Below are 23,594 nucleotides of genomic sequence, written 5' to 3'. Positions count from 1 at the left end.
TGGTGCTTCTGGAAGCCTTCTGTGATGCCTCAGTGGCAAGCTGTGGGGTTTGGGGAATCACCTCTTTCCTCGGTATCTCTTGGTATCTGCTTCCATTTGGAAGCCCAGAAGAAAGAAGTCTCCTTAAGTTCTTTCCTACGAGAAGGCCAGAAGGCCTCCAGATGTGGGGGGGCGGACAGTGCAGGCTGAAGGCACCCTAGGCCTGGGCAGCTGAAACTCTCTCGCTCTTTCTTCTGTCAAGTGTGCTGTGGAGTGGCCTCTCCTCAGAGTCTTAAGGCTCAAGACTAGAGCGTGGGCTTGGGCAAAGGAGAAGAGGAAATCATTCCACTCTGTCTGCTTCCATCATTGTGGCCATGCTGTCTTGCTGAGGGCCAGCAGACCTCAGCAGAGATCACATGGAGTCCGGGGGCCACAGCCGTGAGTCACGAGGGGCCACGACTGTGTGGACCAGAGTTCTCAGTGCCTCGTTCCCTCTTCAGGGACCCGGCAGAAGAGGCTGGCCAGTGTTGGAACACCAATGCCCCCTGGGTTTGTCCCTCTAGGAGCAGCGACACAGAGCAATATAAAATCTTCTTATGTAGTGTCCACAGCAAGACCCCTCTTGAGCATTGTGCGGTCTACTAGAGAAACTCATACGTCCATAAAGACAACTGGTTGGGGGTGACGAAAATGTTTTGGAATTTGACAGATTGAGGTTTGCACGACCTTGTGAGTGTACTAAATGTCACTTTCAAATAGTGAATTTTGGGGAATCTGGGTGGCTCAGTTGGTTAAGTGTCGGACTCTTGGGTTTGGCTCAGGTCATGATCTCATGGTTCGTGGGCTCGAGCCCCACGTCAGGCTCTGCACTGACAGTGTGGAGCCTGCTTGGAATTCTCTCTCTCCTCTCCCTCTGCCCCCACCTCCCATTTGCACTGTATCTCTCTCTCTCAAAATAAATAAACATTAAAAAAAAAAGAAAATGGTGAATTTTATCTTATATAAATTTTATCTCCATAAAAAAAAAAAGAAAGGGGCCTCCAGGTGGCTCAGTAAGTTGAGCATTCGACTTCAGCTCAGGTCATGATCTCATGGTTTGGTTCATGAGTTTGAGTCTTGCGTTAGGCTCTGTGCTGACAGCTCAGAGCCTAGAGCTTGCTTCGGATTCTGTGTCTCCCCTTCTCTCTGCCCTCCCCCACTCATGCTCTGTCTTTGTCTCTCTCCTTCTTTCAAAAACAAACATTAAAAAAAAACTTTAAAAAAGTATTTCTGAAAAAAATGAAAGATAACTGGATTTAGTAAAGAAATACGTCAATTTCATGATTCGTTCCAAGTACTTACCTCTTGAATATTGAGATGTTCACTGATATTATAGCTATTCTCTAGCTTAAGTGTGCCATAAATGCCTTTATTTTCTTTGCAATCACTGTGGGAATAAACAGAGAAATCATGATCTAGAAAGGCAGCTGTGGCTGCCTCTGTCCACTGCTAAGGATGGAGAGAAAGGTTCACGGTTTATCTTTGATTTCAATCTGTGAGCAGAGAAGCAGCTTCTAAGCGCCGACGTGGGAGGAGGTCACCAGTGGACCCCCCCGGAGCCTCCCATTCCTGACTTCGTTCCCTATTTCGCTAAATGTCCCATCTTTGGAACCGATACAATAAAACTGGTAAATCAGCCTTCTGTCTGTCTCCTTTGTGCCTTTGGAAAAAGCCATGAGTGATAACAAGTTCACAGATTGGGAAGACATCAGTTCTCATAAAAAACAAACAGCAAAGAGCAACACCTGCTAGAAAGAGGTGTGTTACAAAGCATATCATGGGGTTTAGGATAAGTTTCAATCAAACCCCTGCCAGACCATCTGCCTCCATATTTTCACAGTTGAGCTTCACTCTCTTAACACTCTCTTAACATATGGTTGGATGTATATTCTAATGGCAGGATGGAGATAGGGAAGGGGGCCACAAATACCCAGATGGTGAGGACACCTAGCTTGACCTCACCTCTCTGTGCTTCTCTAACATGTGCAAAATGCCTCCTCGACCGAACTAAGAAGGGCGGCTTTATCCGATGCATATCCCTGTTGCTGACACAGCCACTTCCTGGGAGTGCCTCTTCCATGTTCAGCAGCCAGAGCCCTCTGGCCGAGGGACGCCTGGGAGACGCAACTTTCCCACATCCCTGGGAGATGTGATACTCCTTTCTAGGGAACCCCGAGTAGGCTGGTGTTGTTGGAACAGAAAGCTTAATACACGAACCATCAGAGGTAAGACTCTGCAGGAGCCAGAGTCACAAAGAGCTGGCAGGCCAGGCCAAGAAGCTTGGCTTTGTCCTTTTAGCCCAGGGATGGTTCAATGGTGCGTAGAATCTCCAATCGCTTGATAATGTCCGCCTGCATGTTGCGGAGAAGGATTCCGAGACTCTCCGGGCTATGGACAAGACCACAGCTGACTACCAATGTCTACCACGAGGGTCAGGTGCAATGGATGGGCACATAAGCTACTCATTTGCTATCTCTGCTAGAGGAGCTGGGGAGCCTTTGAACCCTATTGAACAGAGAGGACGTGAAACTGCCCAAGATCACCAAGGCCTGCTCCCTGGTGGCAGAGTCAAGACTGGAGCCCAGGCAGCCTCACCACAGAGCCTGGCCCTTCAGCTGCTTCACGATCAGCGTGTCTGAGATTTGGACCCATTGCTGAGTTCTTGTTATACATGGTATTCACTTGGGGCAGGGTGATTTCTGTACAGGAGTTTCCAGAGGGTCTCATTAATGCATCTCAGGGTCACCTTAAGCACTAAGGTCTAGTGCCTACTGGACAAAGGGACTTTGAGACATCACCACACCGAAGTCTAGCAGGTTTTCGGGGGAAGGATTCTCTTTCTGGTCTTATTTCTACTCTCTTTGCCAAGACTAGAGAACAGCTTAATTCTGAAACTGGAAAGTCTTATCGAGTCTTATCAAAGACACTTTGAAAGTAAAATTCTCATTCTGGAACAACAACATTTCGGTAGCAAAAAATGCATCATGCAATTATGTATACCTGTAAACTTGTTCAAAAGTGAGATTAATATCCGGTTTGTTAAATACCATGCCAGAGAGATAGTGTTTCCAATTCTCATTTAGTAAATACGGCGTGTCCAAAACCTAGAACAAGTTAAAAAAAGACTCTTAGTTTTTAAAAAAAGATACTTTTACACTAATATACATGCATATAATAAAATATTCTGTTAAACATATTTCAGGGATTTTTCAGATCATGGTTTTCCTCATTGATTTCCAACTTAAAACCAGAAAATAAGACTATGATTGGAAAAAACTGACTGACCACTGGGTAACATCAATAAGAATGACTCAAATTGCTTTTTTTTTTTTTGGAGAGCACTTCTCTTAGTAAGACAAACTCATGAGAAATTGTCAAAGAATAGACAACTTGATTCAGAATAGCTAATAGAAAGCCATAAAGCAGCTGGCCCACCTTTTCACTACTACTTCTCTATAGATAAAATGAATTAAAACTTTCATACTCTCTCACTTCATATCATATATTTAAGATGGCTAACATATGTAATGTAATATGTCATATATAATAAGATGGGCTCATTAGTGCATGATCACGTACGTGCTTGAGGAACGTAAAGGGTGTCAAAATATCCCCTATTTTTAAAGAAGTTCTTTTCAGCAATTTAATACGGCATGGAAGATAATGAAGTCTGGCTTGATGTATCACTATAATTTTTCATTAAGAGGCCAAATGGACAAAATTTGACAAATTGACACTCTCAACTTAATTTTCCTCAACCAGCTGAATAAATAGAACACCATGACAACTTGCTACCTTAGTATCTACTCACCAGATTTCATAACAGATTTGAGGCAAAAAAATATATATGCAATAAAACAAGAAAACAGAAATCTATCTTAAAAAAATTATTTTTAAATGTTTCTTTTTGAGAGACAGCGGGAGCAGGGGAGGGGCAGAGAGAGAGAGAGAGGAAGACACAGAATCCAAAGCAGGCTCCAGGCTCTGAGCTGTCAGCACAGAGCCTGATGTAGGGCTTGAACTCATGACCCATGAGCTGAAGTCGGACGCTAAACCGACTGAGCCACCCAGGCACCCCAAAGAGAAATATATCTTAAAAAACAGCATCTGGAGAAAAGCACTGAAAAGCCAGAGTGACAAGACCCAAACAAGGGCCAAAATTTCCTCATTAATTAGTGAAGCTGAACAGAGAACAGGTCCCTAGAGTCCACAAGACTTGGTTTCAGAGGGAGAAAGTGAAGCCTGAATTCATGTCCCAACAGCCTCGTCAGACGTCTACCAGGGGCAACACTGGGCCACAAGGTGTGGAATTTTTTGGTGTCTTTCACTACAAATTTAGGGCCTCAAAACCATCTGTGTGGGCAACTGTCATTTGAGAAACTCTTTAAAATGTCAGAAACCTCCTGGGGTACCCCAACTTGGGAATTTTCTCCTCCAGCTTATTACAAACCACATTGATGAAGAGGCCTTAACTCCTGGTGCTGATTTCACCTGACATTTGACAAATAATACCACCATGGGGGCACCTGGGTGGCTCAACTTCAGCTCAGGTCATGATCTGGCCATTCCTGAGTTCGAGCCCAGCATTGGGCTCTGTGCTGACAGCTTGAAGCCTGAAGCCTGTTTCAGATTCTGTGTCTCCCTCTCTCTGCTCCTCCCCCACTCAGGCTCTGTCTGTCTCTCTCTCAAAAATAAATAAACATTAAAAAAATTTTTTAAAAGAAAGAAAATACCACCATATTATTATTATTTTTTTTTTTTTGCTCTGACAAAGTGAAGGGATCTTAACTTACTGAATGAAAACCAAACTGCTCATCTTTTTTTGCACCCACAAGATATGGGGAAATCAAAGTTTCTAGTCAAGCCTTTCCATAACAGACCCTGAAAGCATACGTACCTGGAATAACTTCCTGTTTTGGTAAGGCTCACAGAGCAGTTTTTCCACGTTTGCACCAACGACAAAAGTGAGAACCACGATGGTCATCAATATCCAACAAATCAGGAAGCTGACTCCAGCCCCACTGGAGAAAAAGGAAAAACAGACACAAAATTAAGAGTTCTACGGTAGATTATTCAATATTTGGGGGTGTCTGGCGCTCAGTCGGTAGAGCATGTGACTCTTCATCTCAGGATCGTGAGTTTGAGCCCCACGTTGGGTGTAGAGATTACTTAAAAAAAAAAAACAAAACAACTACACTTCCCATATTACCTACCAGTACTTACTAATTCTATGTATGCAACGTAGGAAATGGACCTAGAGTCTTCGCTTTGTACAGGTTAAGTGAGCCGATTGGCTCAGGAGTGGAGACAGACAGCAGTAAGCAAGCACTGTTGACTCTTCGGTCCCAGGCATATAGTGAGGGAGTCCTTCGACTTAGGTCTCTGGTCTCCCTGCAGCCCAGTACTTTGGTGCAGACACAGCCTCCGGGGTCGCTTGAGTGAACCCAGCCTTCCGCAGGGCACACAGTGAGCGGGGAGGTTCTGAGGCAGGAGAGGTACCACTGGGAGTCCAAAGGGGGCCAGCCTGGTTCGGGGAAGGAGGGCCGTGAGCGGCACGGCTACAGCTCGAGAGGCAGGCAGGGGTGCATGAGAGGGGGTCTGGCTGGTCCAGTAAGGGGAGGCTGCTGAGGGCCTTGACGCACAGGAGGAACACAGCCCAGTTTCTCTCTGAGGAAGAACACTCTAGGCAGAGCCCGAGGATGGGATGGAAAGATGCCCGCGTGGACGGGGCTACGGCCGATGAGGCTGTCATCCTGAGGTGGTGGCCCGACGTGGCCGGAGGCAGTGGTGAGAAGTCAGTCGGCGGAAAAGACACGGGATGTGCTGAGGACGCTGCACGGGAGGAGGAGGCAAGGAGGGGCCCGGGGTGAAGCCGGGGCTTGTCAGCAGGGAAAGGAGACACTGGGTGCTGAGGAAGGGAAGAGAAGGCGGGATCTGGTCCTGCTGCCGGGAGACGTGGCGGTGGAGACGCTGCGGGCAGTCAGCTGCGTCTGGAGCACACGTAGCTGGGCTGCGGGCCTGCACGAGGCAATCGGCTGCTCAGAAGTGACCACCGGTCCCCGGAGCTGAGACTGGAGAGAGAAGCAGCCCGGGGCCGGGCCTGGGGACTTCGCCATTTGAGGAGCAGGTGGCAGAAGGCCAGCCAGAGGATGAGACCGCTAGGAAGACTCATAAAGTAGGAAGGAAACCAGTAGCGCTGCTGATGGGGAAACAAAGGCGTGTCTGCAGGAAGAGGGGGCGGGAAGCCGTCCCAAACACTGCAGACGGGGGCACACTCCAGGGGATCTGAAGCCAGTCCAATGGCTGGAGGCAAAGAGGCTGCTGCTGACCTGAGGGAAGGGGCGTGGCCTTGCCCAGGACAAGGAGGTGAGGAAACAGGCAGCAAGCATCATTACTTTTGATGTCTGTGAAGGGGAGGAGTGGTGTTGGGAGAGGTTTTTGGTTTTCATGGTGAAAGAGAGGAGAGAAGAGAACACGGTTAAGTGTTGAGAAGCAAGTCTTGGAGAGGAGAAGAGATTGAGGACACAGGAGAGGGAAGGGCTCATCCATGACACCCTTCGGCTGTGCGCAGGGATCGAGATTGGGAAAGGCAGGTGGGATGGGCCCAGAAGAGAGGGATTGCTCTGCACTTGACCCTGCCCACGTGTGAATGCAGGTGCACTGGAGTTTTGGTGATGGGAAGTTGTATGATGGCTTTTATTTCCTTTGTGAAGAAGGAGGTAGAGTCAGCTGCTAAGCGAGGGAGGAATAAGGAGGATGGACGTATCAGTGTGGAAAAAGCCATTGCTGAGCAGAGGAAGGAGGGAAGGAGGGAAGGAAGGAAGGAAGGAAGGAAGGAAGGAAGGAAGGGAGGGAGGGAAGGAAGAAACTTATAGGGCTGTGAAGGATCCATTTGAGGTGGGGATCATAATTTTGTAGGGATACCAATGTGCCCACTGCATGACTTCTCTCTAGAGTGCTCACTCTGGTGTAGACACAGAGCAAACTCTTGAATCAGTCTAGGTGATGTAGCCAGGTCATCACTGATGATTGCACCGTCACTGGTGCAAACAGGAAGGACCCTCAGAAGTGTCTACTAGGCTGATGTACTTAGTAACAATGGCATCCTTTCCTAAGGGCATGATTCTGCCCAGTGGACACCATTAAGGAACAATTTCGAATTATTTGCCTGGTTTGGCTGAAATAAATAACAAGATGTGCCCACTGGAGGGGCCTCTGTCAGCCTGAACTTCTCTGACCTAAAAGGCTTTTGCGCGTGAAGAAGGGGAACACGAGGGAAGCATATGCTAGTCACCATGGTTTGAACTGTGTGCATGAGCATGTGTGTATATTAGAGTTATAAAAAAAATTGGAAACCTTTGATAGAGTATTTCAAAACAACACTGCTAATCTTAAAGAGCTTATGTCCAGCCTTTATTTCTTAAATATGCCTATATCTAGACAAGGAACGCAGCACTGCCAGAGGCCTGTTTTTGTAAGGTCACTCAGATAAGAATGGCCAATGTGTGTTGAAAGTGTTGTAAAGAAGGAAAAGGAGAAGAAGTAAAATAAGAACAAGAAAAATAACGTGTGACAAAGACCATATGTGGCCGGCCGAAGTGAACGTATCTATTATCTGGACCTTTACAGAAACGTGTGCTGACTCCTGCCCGATCTACACAGCTGTGAGGACCATACGTGATAGTCTTGTGAGCCCTTGTTGAACATCTTAGCGACTTTGGTCAACAATCCAGGGTAGCCAACCTTGTTACATTTCACTGGCCGCAGGAATGTCCCACTCTTTGGTGGCTGATGTTTGTGTCATTTCCAATGCCTCACTATTATAACTAAAGCTGCAAAAACATTTCTCTGCTTGTGATACTTTGCCCATAGTTGGGTCCTACTTCCTTAAAACTGATCCCCTAAAATGGAATGACTTGGCCAAGGAGATTACTGTCTCTTTATGGCCCCTGCTACAGCATGACAAAATGCTTTCTGAAATATTTGTAACCACTGAACGGCCACTGGTCATGTAAAGGCACCCGTTTTGTGACCCCATGGCTATACTGGGTATTAGTCTTTCTTCAAAGCTCTGGGTAATTGGAGCATGGTTTTCAAGAACTAAAACTAGAAGTTTCAGAGTGGGCTTCAGTACAAGACTGTTTTCTTGCTGCCTTGTTTAGGTGTCCTTACCTCCAGGGAAACCTATGTGCCCCTGAGACAGATGTACATTCCTCACTGTATCCTCTTTGGCCCCCATAATGCCCCCTGGACCCTCAGAAGACACAGGATCAGAGCAGAGCCAGGGGTCTCTGTCTTTCCTCCCCCTAGACCTTCTGGTAGGATCCCCCTGGGAGATAAGGATTCTTGCTTGGTTTCTGAAGAGACCACACTCTTCAACGTCAACGTCAACGGATGGTGTTACTGTTTTTAAGAGCAGGTGGTGTTGTGGTTGCAGCTGAACAAAATACACTTTCTTGTTTCTACAAGTAAATAAATGATTTTTAAGAAATTACAGTCTTCTAATGAGTTGTATCATGCTTTCCCCTTTACAACTCTCGAGTTGTTTACCAGATGTCTCAAGAGATGGAAGCTCCTGCCAAGCAAGATTTCCATGTTGAGCCATGGGTGGCAACAATACAGACCCCACAGCCACCAGTTTGTTTCCTATCGGGTGATAAATCCCCTTGTTCCCAAGCCACATGCTTGCATGTGACTTTGTCTCTTCGGAGATTCCTTCCTCTGCAGAGATAAAAATTATACCCAAACTGAAGTAATTTTAGCCTCCATCAAATTGCTCGACTCCTCTGTTTCCGTTTTCTTTGAAACGGGACAGCACATATTTTGGTTTTGTCCCTTAAAAATGTTGAAATAGAATGTTATGAAAAGTGCACATTTTCAGAACAATTTAAGCCCTCCCATCAAGCAGTTAAAAAGATGTGATCTATAGAACCACCATCAAAACACTGACAAAACAGCCAAGTCCCAGGATTAGTAAATCCTGAACATTTAACTCATTTTCTATCTGTAGCTGCATACATTTAAACCAAAAGGAGGGGCAATATACTCTTCCTTGCTGCATGAATTTCTTAAGCGTAGCCATGTGAGCAAATAGGCTTTTCCGTGCACGGAGTTCTGTTCAACTTTGTCTAAATCTGGCAGACTCCTGTGTTGTTAGTTTTAAAGTTATTTGTAAGACTCTTGTGCCTTGATTTATGTGCCTTTCTTGGCTTGTTGTGCTATCCTGGAGCTGAAAGGTTTCAGGGCAAAGCTTTACAGTCAGAGCTCATAAGTCTGATTCAATGTTTGAAAAGGCACGTTAGTGCATGACAGTGGCTTGCAGCTTCTCCCAGCCTGGTACTAGTGACATAAGCAATGACAGCCATGGCTGAGGTGTTGATTCTCCATGGCTCCAAGGACTTGTTCCAAATCTTTACCTTGCTCTCCAAACCCATCACACTCCCTGCTGCCGATTCTTGATGTACTTATTGGAAAAGGAAATATCAGTTTGGAACCCACACAGCTTCCTCTCTGGGGAGCATTCAAAGCTTTAACCTCTGCCTCCGGGTTTATGTTTCTGGCTCCAAGTGCGGTCACACCCAGTTGGTGCCCTCTGCGCTTGTCACACCCTAGTAAAGATTTTTTATGTTTATTTGTTTTGTTTTTTTTTAAAGTTTATTTATTTATTTTTTGTTAAAGGGTCAATTCTTTAAAAAAATTTTTTTTTACTCTTTATTTTTGAGAGAGAGAGAGAAAGACAGAGTGTGAGCGGGGGGAGGGGGGGAACAGAGAGAGAGGGAGACACAGAATCCAAAGCAGGCTCCAGGCTCTGAGCTATCAGCACAGAGCGTAATGTAGGGCTCAAACTCATGAACCATGAGATCATGACCTGAGCTGAAGTCTAAATCTGGCAGACTCCCATGTTGTTAGTTTTAAAGTTATTTGTAAAACTCTTGTGCCTTGATTTATGTGCCTTTCTTGGCCTGTTGTGCTATCCTCAACCAACAGAGCCACCAACAGGCGCCCCTTAAAGTTTATTTATTTATTTTGAAAAAGAAAGAGACAGTGCGAGTGGGGGATGGACAGAGAGAAAGAAAAATCCCAAGCAGGCTCTGCACGCGGGGCTTGAACTCGTGAACTGTGAGTTCATGACTTGGGCGGGAAACAAGAGTTGGACGCTCAACTGACTACGCCACCCAGGTGCCTTGACAATCTCTTTTCTAAGTCAAGCTTCCAGAGTTTCAAAGCAAACAAGCTGAAGAAACTGGTGACCACAGAGAACAGTGTCTGATACCAGGCCAATTCTCAGCAAGTTTCTGGTGAATAAATGGATGGATGGATAATAATCCATAATGTGCAGCCCAGAGGCCACCAGATTCGTGTCATCAGTCTGCTCTTCTCCCCTCATTTCCACCCCCCACGTGGCAAGGAAGAGCAAACACTCACACCATGAGGAAGATGCCTCCGGTGTTTGAGACGCAGCCTCGTCTGGTCGGGGTGGCATTCCGGTCATAGCCACACATGCCACACAGCAAGCCCAGGTAATAAAAAATCACGACGAGTGTCAGCAAACAGCAGACAACCAGGCCACCCAGCCACCTGGTGAAGCAAGCACAGTGTTATCATACATAAAAGAGGTGGCCTCACAATAACGCAAAAGCTATCGGACTGGGGCTGGAGCGATTGAGTAATACTTGGCAATCAAATATCTGATTGGCCCGCTGATTCCTCAGAGGGTGACGTTGTAGTGAAAAGATCGCTTCCCACCCCTAGTCCTCCATGCCAGCCAGCAGGAAACCTTAATTTTTATCTTGGTTTTGAAGAGATCTAGCTCGCTCACTGGTCAGGAGAGACTATGGCTTCCTTCTCTTGCTTCATTTCTGCGGGGGTCCTAAGCAGGGCCCTTGCTCCATTCTCCAAAGCTACTGATAACAATACCCGTTTAAGACTTGGAAGTTCTGTCAAGTTTCCTGCTGCTGCGAGCGCTTATTGCAACGTTGATGACAACAGGCGGACAGGTCATGATCTGACAACAGATGCAGAAATACCTAGCTCTTTTCCCGGGTCTTGCTCTAAAATGCTCTGTGGTTGTGGGAATATTTGGGAGGGGACCTTGCGTTCTTTGCTGAACCAGGAACCCTACATGGGGAACGTGCTGCATATCTTAGAATTTATGAGCATCCTAAGTCAAGTGCCTGCAGAACGCAAATCTCAATTTCGTAATGGCCCTGCGAGACATTTTAGGATAATGGAGCCTCAATTAGGTCTTACTGGCATTCCCGGAAGGTACAACAACCTTTTCCAGCAGCCGAGGAGCGTTCAAGGGTAGAAATGCTGCCCAACCATTAAAACACTAAAAAATAAAGCGTTTACTTCTGCGACAAAAGCTGCCTCTGGAGCTTTTCATTAAATTAAGAGCAATCTCACTAATTGTAATGGCCACCTGCACCCTTTCTGTGGCATTTTATTCCAGATACTGGAGATGCCAAATTAAAAAGCCATGGGACCTGGCCTCAGAAATCTTTTACAGTGAATGCATGCTTCATCTGCTTAGATTTCCTTTAAAAGTAACCTTCTAGTCTCAGGGCAATGGGAGTGGACGTGTAGATAGCAGTTGTATCATTCTTTCCATTTGTGAAACTCTAACCTCTTAAGAGATTGTGAATTCATTGAGAAACGGTCTGTCTTTTTTTTTTTTTTTAAGTTCATTTATTTTTGAGAGAATCAGAGACATCGTGAGTGGGGGAGGGGCAGAGAGAGAGGGAGAGAGAGAGAATCCCAAGTAGGCTCCGTGCTGCCAGCACAGAGTTGACGTGGGGCTTGAAATCCTGAAACCATGAGATCATGAGCTGAGCTGAAACCAAGAGTTGGACCCTTAACTGACTGAGCCACCCGGGCGCCCCAGAGAAAGGGTCTGTCTTATGTTTGCCCTGATACCTGCTGGAGTGTCCCAGCCACACGGTAGGAAAATGGCTTACTAATTACAGGGCAATAATTAAGAGTATAGTCAGATGGGGATTGAAAACCCACCTCTGCCACACTGTTGTTGGCCTTTTGTAGGTCATTCTACTCCCCCGAGCCTCAATTTCCTTGTCTATGAAACAAGATTACAAATAGAACACAACCCTGGAGTTTTTTTCTTCTCTTTTCTTTTCTTTCTTTTTTTTTTTTTTTTTTTTTAGTATTAAATGAGAAGTCACACGTATAGCACTTGGAGGGCACATTGTAACTGTTCCTGAAATGCTAGCAGTTATTATTTTATTATTTATTATTATTTTATTATTTATTATTATTTTATTATTTACCTTGAGTTCTTGCATAATAAATAACCAAGCAGGACTGGAACTCTCTGGAATCTCCATGAGTTTGGACAGTAAGAACGATTCCTCTCAAAGGAACGTTACCACTCAAAGTGGTAGGGCGTGGGGCTGAGTGTTTCAGAGAGGACAGCACATCTTATATCTCGCATGGTCGTCGAATAACTCAAGTCTGCAAGCCTATTGTTCCCTGAGATGTCCACTGTCACCTCCGGGGCCCAGACCCCATGACTCACATTGTCTAATGGGGCAATCAACAGCTGGGGTCTAGAGCTGCTTACCTGAGGTCTCCAGCAAGTTCCTTATTTCAAGGATGTTTTTCTGTAAGAACCAACCTCTGTGTGTTTATTTTATAAGCCAACGAAAAGAAGAATATTATCCAAATGCCCTCCTTAATTACTTTAAGGCTTTAAAATCCTTTTCCATGTGTTAGATAATTGTAACTAAGATTATAGAAGCCATTAATGACATAAAAATTGCAAAGTATTGACCACCTGGCTCAAGAACTTACAGTCTCCAATTAAAAAAAACATACATAATACTCCATGATTTTGCATGCCATCCTTGTGCAGGGATGCTAATCTTCCCTGTATAGTTCCAATTTTAGTATATGTGCTGCCAGAGTGAGCACTCCAACTTTTTAAATAAACATAAACTAGGATTAACACATATCCGGTTACGGCTTCTTTGTACAATTTTCTCCCACAAGATGATCCTGCTTATCATGTCAGATTTCTACCCTGTTCTAGAGCAAGGCTCACTCTCTACTTTGCTAGCTCAAGGGGGGCACTCACCTGTACGAATCATACTCTTCCAACGTGGGTAAATTGCGGCGGATGTAAGTTTCAGTGTCATTAATGTAACCCATGAAATTCGATAGCTGATCCTGAATAGGAATCTGTTCGCCTATACTTTCAATATCTGAACCAATGGAATTCAAGGTACTTTTGACATCTGAAAACAAAGATACCCAGGTTATGCATTTTCAAACCCAGGGAAAACAGACACTTTGCTTTGGAGCCAAAATGAAAAGCTTCAACCACTTTTAGTTTTCCCCATGTTATGTATGTGGTTAAAACATGAAAAGGTTCTACAACAAGCACGAATGTAGCCAAGACCATCAGAAAGCAATTACTCAACAAAACAGCAAGCTATGAGCGCTGACTTTAATGATATGGTGCTGAATTCAAGCCAGAGTTTTCTTCTGTTACTTACTTCACTAAAAAAATAAAATGAATCTGATGATTAAAACTTATGGTGTGCCTACCATGGGCCACGCACTTTTATATAAATGTTAACTAATTTATTCCACTGAAATAGATATTCTTATTCCCATTTTACCAACAGTGACCCTGAGGCCCATAGAGGTTAAATTACTTTCCCATAGGTCTTTTTTTTTTCCAGAAAGCACTAGAAATGAAATTTAACCTTGGGTTCATCTAACTCCAAAACTTCTGTTCAGTGATTTTGGAAAAAAATAATTTAATAAGAAATAGCATTCAGGAATGCAGTAATTCACCAGGACCAATTTTTTGAACAAGTGACCCCAGGGGATATTTTTCTTAAAATTTTATTTGACTCCTACAAATTGAGACTTGTTAAAGTACATCTGTGTATCTCATATGCACAGAGCAATTTACTCCCAGTGGTCAAAGAGTTTCTATTAATATCTACCCTAACCTTTCTGAGAGAAGGTAACTTCCAATTTTTGAAAAGTGTTTGTCCCTTGTGACAGGTCCTGGGATCAAAGATACTCAGGACACGGGTGTCACTTCATTTAATGCTCACCCAGGTCTGAAGCTGGTGTTATCTCAACATGTGATTTTCGACACGGATGTACTAAGAACATGCTAATCAGTTAAATAGCCACCGGTCCTGGAAGGGAGATAAACCTCTTTGCAGCAGCAAAGGCAAGGTTAGCTGTTCTCACAGTGTGATCCCAGGGCTCCTGGTGAACTTTGGGTACCGGGTAGCATGACCCATGATGGAGTTACATAAAAGGGTGGGAATCTTTTTCAAAGCGTGCTGTTCACACAGATATGTTGAGACAGAGCTACTAGGAGGCGCAGTGGCTCAGTTCTCCTCCAAATGGATTGTGCACCCAAAGGCCTCAAGATCCTCAACAAGGTGACTCGGTGGGTCTCGTACTTAACTCTGGGATTTCTGGGAGTTTGTAGGGATGTGGTCTGCAGATTCCTCCTCTGAACACTTCCCGAAACTCAGAATGGGGTTGCTTCTGCTTCTCAGGCTGTCCTGCCCTCCCACACAACATGGCTCCCTGGCTTTGCCAGCTTGGGTGACTCTGTATGCGGCTGGCGTCCTCTCTCACTGAATGCTTCCCTCGGACCTCAGTTTTGATGTTGCTTCCTCCAGGAAGCCTTCTGCTACCCTCTCCCACCTTGGATCTCTTGCACGTATCCCGTCATGTTACCAGAGTGTGATAACTGGCATCTGTATACATGCCCTGCTGAGCGGTAGGCGGGGCTCACGCTTTATTCGTCTCCCATTCCCAGAGCCCAGCAGAGCCTGGCACACAGTAGGCACTCAAAATAGGTGTGCAGGGTGGGACCGGATGATCAAAACGTGGGAGCTAAGGGTTTTTATTCGTTTTGGAAGGGCACGAATCTAAGCAATTAATATTCAGGCTGATGGAGTGATATTCTCCCAGACCCGGGAAAACTCTGGCTTGTGTTTAGGCAATGACACCATGTGTGATGGGCCTCGCTCACACATACTGCACACCTCGCTTTGCCAGACTTACAAGGGAGGGCTGCATGTATTGGCAGAAGAGGTCCAGAAAGGGGGAACAGAAAAAGTAAACACAGAAATTAGTAAGCAGGTGGCTATTAGATGTACAGCATGTGTTAGCCTTCAGACGCTAGCACAGGAAAGCGTGAACTTTGTCTTTAGTATCAGTATTTTCAAGTAGAATCTTAGATTAAACAAAAAGGAACCCACAAAACATCTAAAGCATTATGTAATAGGATAAAGTACTTTTTACCCAAAGTCTTAATGGGTTGAAAGAACACTATTGGGGGGAAAAATCAAGTACTTCTAGCACAACATCTTAAAATCACTTGGTCAACAGATAAAAAGAAGCACAGAGAAGATGATTTAAAAGAAGAAGATCTTACATAGCTTCAGAGATTTCTTCTTTAAGCAAAGAACCCACATTTATTGCCATCACTGCCCCCAAAACTACTTATACTGCACTGTTTCTCTGTACCTTCACCCCAAATACCATGACCTGAATACAACATACTTCAATCATTTAAGGCTAGTAGAATTCTCTCAATATCAGTTGTCTTTCCAAAATCGTAAACAACCTTACGAGCCTAAAACACATTTATAGCAGCATCAGAAGGCAGATGTACATCTTCCTAAAAAGACAAAATCAATCCTTAAACATAGTAATTCTGGAAAAAAAATTGATTTTATGTTCTTTTAGAACATATAATACTCTACAGTTTTTCCCTAGTGAAACCAATCAAAATGTGACTTTCCAAACAATAGCTGTCTTTAGCGCTGACAGTTCACGATGAGGGCTCATCATTACAGTGTGGTCCTCAACCTTGCAGCCTCTGGCCAGCAGGACCATGTTAATCAGCGTTCAATAGGGTTATTATTTCTTAAGATCAAAATTGTGGTGTGAAAGTGGCACAATTAAAAAGCTCTGATTCTCATTTACTTTTCAAGATCAGTGAGAGGACTTTTTTAAGAGAGAAAAATAATACAGTTCTTAACAATACATTTTTTTGCCCTGATCATCCGTTTCTTAACAGAGAGAAAAAAAAAAGGACTTCAGACTCTGACTCACCTGATATGATGTCTGTGGTTTGATTTTCCACCATCTCAGGAATATCATTAAAGGATTTATAGCCCTAGAAAATAATTCAAAGTAGATTGATGGACACAGTGAATGGGAGGGCAGTTAACAAGTACCCATTTTCTAGCTTAGTTTGGAGTAGAGAAGCAAACTAAAAATGAAACAGTCATCTTAAGGAGGAAAGGATCACTATATGGTCATTAAAAGACTACAAAAAAGTTCCCCTTTAAAGAAGATTTTCTTTAAATTGTATCCACTGAAGTTCCCATGAAAAGTTTGTTACTTAAAAAAATTTTTTTAGGGGCGCCTGGGTGGCTCAGTTGGTTGAGCGTCCGACTTCAGCTCAGGTCATGATCTCACAGTCCGTGAGTTCAAGCCCCGTGTGGGGCTCTGTGCTGACAGCTCAGAGCCTGGAGCCTGCTTCAGATTCTGTGTCTCCCTCTCTCCCTCTGCCCCTCCCCTGCTCATGCTCTGTCTCTCTATATCTCAAAAATAAATAAAAACATTAAAAAAAATTATAAAAAAAATTTTAATGTTTATTTATTTTTGAGAGAGAGAGAAAGACAGAGACAGAGCATGGGCAGGGGAGGGGCAGAGAGAGAGGGAGACACAGAATCTGAAGCAGGCTCCAGGCTCTGAGCTGTCAGCATAGAGACCGATGTGGGGCTCGAACTCACATGTGAGATCATGACCTGAGCTAAAGTCGGACGCCCAGCCGACCGAGCCAGCCAGGTGCCCCAAAAGTTTTTTACTTTTAAGCTTTTAACTTATCTATATTAGCGTTTCTCAATGGGGGGAAATTTTGTCCTCCAGGGGACATATGGCAATGTCTGGAGACATTCTGGTTATCGCAACTGTGGCACTGTGTGAGCAGGGTCCCCTACCACGCACAGGACAGCCCCATAACAGAATTATCCAGCCCCAAGTGTTAATAGTGCTGAGGTTAAGAAACACCTGATCTGTACAGTGTACCATGTGCAGATATAACGTGAATTTCCAGAACTGGAATCGTAATTTCCAATGCAATTACGAAGCAAAACTAGAGATCTCGTCTTACAGAAAACAATAATGCCCCAAAACACAGCTTATAGAGAATATAAATTATAGTGAGGCTCCAGTGAAAACAAAAACAGCAATGCCAAGCTCTGTCATTTTGGGGCTAAATCTGTGACAGGAAGAGGTCATTACTTCCCTCCAAGCAGCTCAACTAAATATACAGCTTTTCCTCTGGAAGAGGTTTAATTTGTGTTTCTTTATTGTCTGCTGGTGTATTTAGCCAAATGCTAGGGAATACGGTATCGATTACAACTTATCATGGACTGAATGTCTGTGTCCACCTCCCCCGACAGTCAGCACCGTATGTTGAAATCCTAACCCCCCCACGTAAGTAATGGTATTAGGGGGTGGGGTTTTGGGGAGGTGATTCAATCATGAGGATGAAGCCCCGTGGATGGGATTAGTGCCTTTATAAAAGGGACCTCAGACAGCTGTCTTCACCACATGAAGATGCAATGAGAAAACAGCCGTCTGCAACCTGGAAGGGTCTCTCACCAGAACTCGATCATGCCGGCCCCCTGATCTTGGACAGCTAGCTGACAGAACTGTGAGAAATAAATTTCTCTTGTTTAGAAGCCAACCAGCCTGTGATATTCTCTTACAGCAGTCCAGCGTGAGTGACAGACTTTATAAGATTTATGGTGCCAGCAAGTTTCCAGTTTAGTCTAGAAACACGAATGCCGTAAGAAGAACATCTACCACTTCTGTTTCCTCGACGGTGACTAAGTTCGCAGCCCGCTTGGATTACTGTCCACCTGACCTCCTACATTTATCTGCAGTTGGACTTGTGGAGGCCCCCCACTGGAAGAGGTTTTATGGCCAGAGAGGGCCTTACAGATCTCCTGGTTCAATTCCCTCATTTAACAAATGAGGGGACACCAGGACAAATGACCAAGAGTTTTTAATGACTTGTTTAAGGGGCCACTTAACTTTGTCAGTAGATGAGTATTTAACAGATACCTGATGATCTTTTTATACCCCCTGCTAAAAGACATAGAGGCAAGAATAAAACTGTTCTCTCCCTTTCCTGCAGGCCCCAGCACTCTTGTTGAATCATAATCTACAATCTATTGTGCGCTCAATATATAGGTTGAATAAATAGCAATAATTGATAGGCTACCAGGGAAATGATGATGCCCTAGACCAACGTGGTCCCTGCCATTTTCAGGGTTTACACTCCAGTGGGACAATAGAAACATTAAAGCAATAATCACAGTCAGGAGGATGTTAACAGAGAATATCTGCTGTACCGTAGGAACGTATTAAAAAGGGTTTGACTTGGTCAAGATGCGCAGGAAAGGTCTCATTAAGAAAGCGATACCGAGGGGTGCCTGGGTGGCTCAGTTGGTTAAGTGTCCGTCCGACTTGGACTCAGGTCACGATCTCATGGTTCAGGAATTGGAGCCCCGGGTTGGGCTCTGTGCGGACAGTTCAGAGCCTGGAGCCTGCTTTGGATTCTGTGTCTCCCTCTTTCTCTACCCCTCCCCCACTCGCACTCTCTCTCTTTCTCAAAAATAAATAAACATTAAAAACATAATAAAAGAAAGAAGGAGATACTGAATGCTTTAAGTAGTTAGTATTTAGCAGCATAAGTAGTTCGGTGAAGGAGAGGGAGAAGGGAGAGAATGGTGGGCATAGCTCACAGCATGTGCAACTGTGCAGAAGGGGGAGGAGACAAAAGCAAGGGGAGTGACTCCCGGCACAGTGGGAGGGACCTTGCCTCAGAGTCAGTATGGGGTTCAGCACCACCCCTAGCAAATTCTGAATCCCAGGAAGGTGAGATCAGGTTTTGCTTTCTACCTCCAGCATGGTGCTGTGCACACAACAGATGCCTAATCCCAATTTCTCAAAGTGAAACGAGCATAATTATCTGGAAGATAACAGTTATGTCCTTCTTGGCAAACCCCTTTCCAAATTTTCACTGCTTTTTTGTGGTTACGTATTTTCTTATGTACTTGTCTACTCTTTAAAGTGATGTAAAATAAACTACAGTCTAAACTACTGTATGTTTTTTCCCCCAAAATACATACCTGTTGAACCAGGCTGGACAAATTTGTTTGAAGAATATCATTAATCTTATCAATTGGCTTATCCAAAGATGGGAGCTGAAATTTGTAAAACAAAACATAAGGCAAAGTGGTTACTCCCAACATTATTTGTCATAAAAAGGGAGTCATCTTATATCCAAAGTCTCTATAGTCTCTTAAGAGACTTAAGTCTCTTAAGTCCCAAAATCTCTATATTTAACTTGCTTTTGAACAACAGAATATTTATTGGGGGGGGGGATACATTTAGCTCAGGGTGGCCTCTACAAGCATCAAGTTTTAGATGTTTGGTGGGTTTCTGTTACAGTTAGCTCAAAATGCAGGAAAGGAATCTAACACAGAGCGAATGTGGATGACCTCACAATTTCAGGTACCGAATACTGTTGAACAAAGTCGTAAATAATACGGGCAATAGTTATACTGGTGAGTGGTCTGGAATGAAGTTTCCATTATAGCATCATACCTGGGTTTAAAGTGTTCTGTCTCTTGCCAACACTGAGACAAACATCATGGACCTTCTGACACGATGTACCAAGAAGGACACAATATCACTCTTGTGATACCCCCGGGAAACATGCATAACTCAAATCTAATCACGGGGGAACACCAGATAAACTTAAATCATGGGTCCTTCCATAAAACAAATGGCCTGTGGTCTTCAAAAATGTCAGTGTTAAAAAAGAAGAAGATAGGCTGGGGACTGTCCAAGATTGAAGGGCCTAAACAGACATGACAAGTAAAGACCAGGTGTGACTCTGGACCGGTCTCTAGACTGGAGAAAGAAAAACAGCTGTCAGTTTTTTTTAAAACATCCACAAAATTTGAATATAAACCATGGACTAGTCAGGAGTCTTGGGTCAGCATTACATGTCCTAATTTTGATAACTGTCCAAAAGGTTGTGTACGTGTAGGAAATGCACGAAAATAGCTAGGGGTAAAAGGACATATTGTCCACAACTTATCGCCAGATGATTGAGAAAAACACAACATGCATCACACTTTATATGTATACATGATAATGAGTAGACGGTAGATACACAAATGGAGAAACAAAGAAAATATAAGGAAGCAAATGAAGCAAAATGGTGGCAATTGGCAAGTCAGAGTAAAGGGTGAAGAAGTTCCTCTTACCATCCTTGCAGATTTTCTGCATGTTTAAAAAGACAACAGAATAAAAAGTTACCTCCCTCCCCAAAAGACTTGAGTTCAAACAATTTCAATGCAAGTGAAAATCCCAGTCTCTGAAAAGCTATTCAATGGTGACCACAGTGATGGTGGTAGATATGTAGACACAGAGGCTGAAGATGAAGAGTCTGCGTAGTATTGGCCCATGAAACAGGAAGGTGAGAAGAGTAGATTTTATATATTAAAATATTATTTTAGAAAAAATGTGGCATGTATATACCGCTATCTCGATAAATTAAAAATCATGAGTAGGGGAACCTGGGTGGCTCAGTCGGTTAAGTGTCTGACTTCAGCTCAGGTCACGATCTCGCAGTCAGTGAGTTCAAGCCCCACGTCGGGCTCTGTGCTGACAGCTCAGAGCCTGGAGCCTGCTTCAGATTCTCTGTCTCCCTCTCTCCCTGACCCTCCCCCGTTCATGCTCTGTCTCTCTCTGTCTCAAAAATAAATAAACTTAAAAAAAAAAATCATGAGTAGATGTGATTCTTTTATCTGTATCTCGGGACTTTATATTTTCAAGATGCTCCAAATTCTTTTTTTCCCCCTAATTTTCTCTTTGGAATAGGAGAATTACTTCTATTTAGATATAAATGGTTCATGTAGGAGGCATGCCCTTTGAAAATATATTTTAATTTTTAGAAGTCTACAAAAACACATGTTTCTTTCTTTCTTTCTTTCTTTCTTTCTTTCTTTCTTTCTTTCTTTCTTTCTTCCATTCTTTTAATGCTTATTTATTTTTGAGAGAGAAAGAGAGAGAGAGAGAGAGAGAGAGAGAGAGAGCGAGCGAGCAGGAGAGGGGCAGAGAGAGAGGGAGACACAGAATCCAAAGCAGGCTCTAGGCTCTGAGCTGCAAGCACAGAGCCTGTTGTGGGGCACGAACCCACAAGCTGCGAGATCATGACCTGAGTCGAAGTCGGATGCCTAACTGACTGAGCCACCCAGGTGCCCCTCTTTTTTCCATTTAAAGCTGAATTAATTCTGGTAGCTTCCATCAAATCTATTGCAGAGAACACTTAAAAGGGGTTTCCCATTATCCTTTCTCTCCTGCTGCAGCCATGCCCATGTGGCGATCAGATAACCAGGACAGGCTGACAGACACCCAGGCCACTGTCCACTGGACAGGTGTACCCACATTGAGTCCTGCACAGTTGTCCCAATGACACTGCTCCGTAGCAGAGTCACCTCCTCACCTGATCCATGTTGGTATTGTCATCCAGCTGGCTTAGAGACGTTCTGATGTTGTTGCAAGTGGTAGCCACTGGAGGTGCAGAGCACATGGGGTCATTGAGTGATTGTTCCAGGTCCCTTTTAACGTCACTGAGGCTGGTGTTCAGTTGTGCGCTTGACTTTTTCAGCTCCTTTAAGGTATTGTTCACATTCAATAGGGCTTCTTTGGTCTCTTTGATTGCTGTAGGAACACACCTTGCTTTAGAACAGAGGCACCCACTAGGCTGCCAATGGCAAAATTCCTTCTCATCTACCAAGTACCCTAAAGGAACTTGAGGCGAACTTCTAGATGACACTGGAAGGCAACCAGAGGAGCCTAAGAGGGGAATATAGGGACATGCTTGGCTTCCTCAGCCAGCAACTCCAACCAGCTCAGCTTTCCCGCCTGCACGCTTTTCAGACAAAAAGACAGAGCAAGAACCAACTCAGGGACACAACAGGGCACGTAGGTGTAGCATTAAGTGGCCTGCCCAGGAGCAGTAACGGCAGGAAAAGGGGCTGTAGCCCCAACAAGCTGGCATCTTCAGCCCCGAGCAGTTTTAACGCACATAAACACTGGTCACGCCCGGACCTAGCTTTGCTAGGAATATTCAAATAGCTGGAATCAAACACAGAGCAACAGTTCAAGAACGTGGTTTTGGATTCAGGCGGGTGTAGGTGCAGATCCCAGCTTTGCTATTTTCCGGTCACCGGAAACTGAATCCTGAATGTTCTTTAGCAATCTCCTCATCTGAAAGTGGTGGAACCAGCACCACAGTCATCATGAAAGGTGGGGGTCGGATCGATCAGAAGGAGCTCCTCCACGGCGGTGAGTCCATCGGTTCTATGTGGGCAGCCTCACAGCCTGGGACACGTGCTTGCATTAGGAAACCCTTGATAACTGTTTGCTATCCTGGTTTTTCTGAGCTGTGGAGCTCTGTATTCACGGCCGTGCAAAAGAGTATGGCAAAACACACTGCACATCACACAACACATACCTCACATTTTAATGTGGTTTACCCCTCGTAGTCCTTTCCGTTTAGAGGTAAGGTAAATTTTTAAGGCAAGAAATAAACAATAACCTAAAATGATGGATCGTAAAATAAATTGATGGTCCAGAATACGTGTGTCCATTGAAATGAGGTCTATAGACATTCTGGGTTATGGGCACTATTCTGTCAGACCCGAGAAAGACTCAGAGGTAATAAATATACGTTTTTCCCCGAAGGCTTCGAAGCATTTTATGTCCATAAAGTATCTACTGGATCCGGGAGTCATTCCAGACCTAGCAAGACCACGTATATTATGCATCTGAAGTCACTGGAAAGATACTTCAGATTCTCAATCTTGGTTAATTAGCATTTTACCAGCTCATAGCACATTTCCTTTGTAGGTCCTGATCTGAAGCTCAAATAAGATTTACACAAATCAATATGCATGTTTCTGCTCTCTGCAAAGCCACTAAACACGGAAAGCTGCAAAGAATTTTAAGCACAAAAATTGTCAAAGCATCGCTTCTCAGCCTTTTGGCTAAGATCCAGCGTAGTATCTGTTCTTAGCAGCTTCGTATCAGGTATGTCCTCTGTCCGAGGGTGATAGATTAAATGGGTTTTTAGAGCAGGGAGATTGAAGACGGGTTTCCTCTGTCTACTCCATACATTGACCTCGTCCTGCATTACCTCCAGGAGAGTGACCCCTCAAGGACAAAAATATATTGTCAAAGCCGTTTATTAAGCATACTTTTAAAAGCTCTGGCAACACCAGAAGCTGAACTGTAATTTACTCAGGCTGTCTTAAAGACAAATAAAACTTTAACCCTATTGCAGGAAGCACTGAAGAGAAAAATAAAATCCGCTTTAATTGCCTTTAATCCAAAGAGAATTCTAATTCAAACATTGAAGATTGGGCAAATGATGGGCCACAAGTAAAGGTACACGCCAAGCACATTACATCATTCGTATATTT

The 23,594-nt window shown here is 44.2% G+C and overlaps 1 protein-coding gene and 2 non-coding genes across 8 annotated transcripts in view; 1 reads left to right on the top strand and 2 right to left on the bottom strand.

The window, feature by feature from the left end:
• PROM1 (prominin 1) overlaps positions 1 to 23,594 on the bottom strand; it is a 111,538-nt gene that overhangs the window by 15,535 nt on the left and 72,409 nt on the right. For all 6 annotated transcript variants that reach the window (XM_030314165.1, XM_030314168.2, XM_030314169.1 and 3 more), the window contains 8 exons: positions 21,614 to 21,831; positions 19,227 to 19,301; positions 16,132 to 16,195; positions 13,109 to 13,268; positions 10,444 to 10,596; positions 4,916 to 5,039; positions 3,019 to 3,122; positions 1,321 to 1,405 (listed from right to left, as the gene is read on the bottom strand). In XM_030314165.1, coding sequence (XP_030170025.1) covers positions 1,321 to 1,405; positions 3,019 to 3,122; positions 4,916 to 5,039; positions 10,444 to 10,596; positions 13,109 to 13,268; positions 16,132 to 16,195; positions 19,227 to 19,301; positions 21,614 to 21,831 — 983 coding nt within the window. The remainder of the gene's footprint in view (positions 1 to 1,320; positions 1,406 to 3,018; positions 3,123 to 4,915; positions 5,040 to 10,443; positions 10,597 to 13,108; positions 13,269 to 16,131; positions 16,196 to 19,226; positions 19,302 to 21,613; positions 21,832 to 23,594) is intronic.
• On the bottom strand, positions 12,842 to 12,945 carry LOC115513148. Its single transcript, XR_003968573.1, has one exon. It is a non-coding gene; the product is annotated as a U6 spliceosomal RNA (small nuclear RNA).
• LOC115513239 lies at positions 23,140 to 23,329 on the top strand. Its single transcript, XR_003968642.1, has one exon. It is a non-coding gene; the product is annotated as a U2 spliceosomal RNA (small nuclear RNA).

Source organism: Lynx canadensis, chromosome B1 (assembly GCF_007474595.2).
Source record: "Lynx canadensis isolate LIC74 chromosome B1, mLynCan4.pri.v2, whole genome shotgun sequence".
NCBI lineage: Eukaryota > Metazoa > Chordata > Mammalia > Carnivora > Felidae > Lynx > Lynx canadensis.
This window is presented reverse-complemented; position numbering and strand designations above follow the sequence as displayed.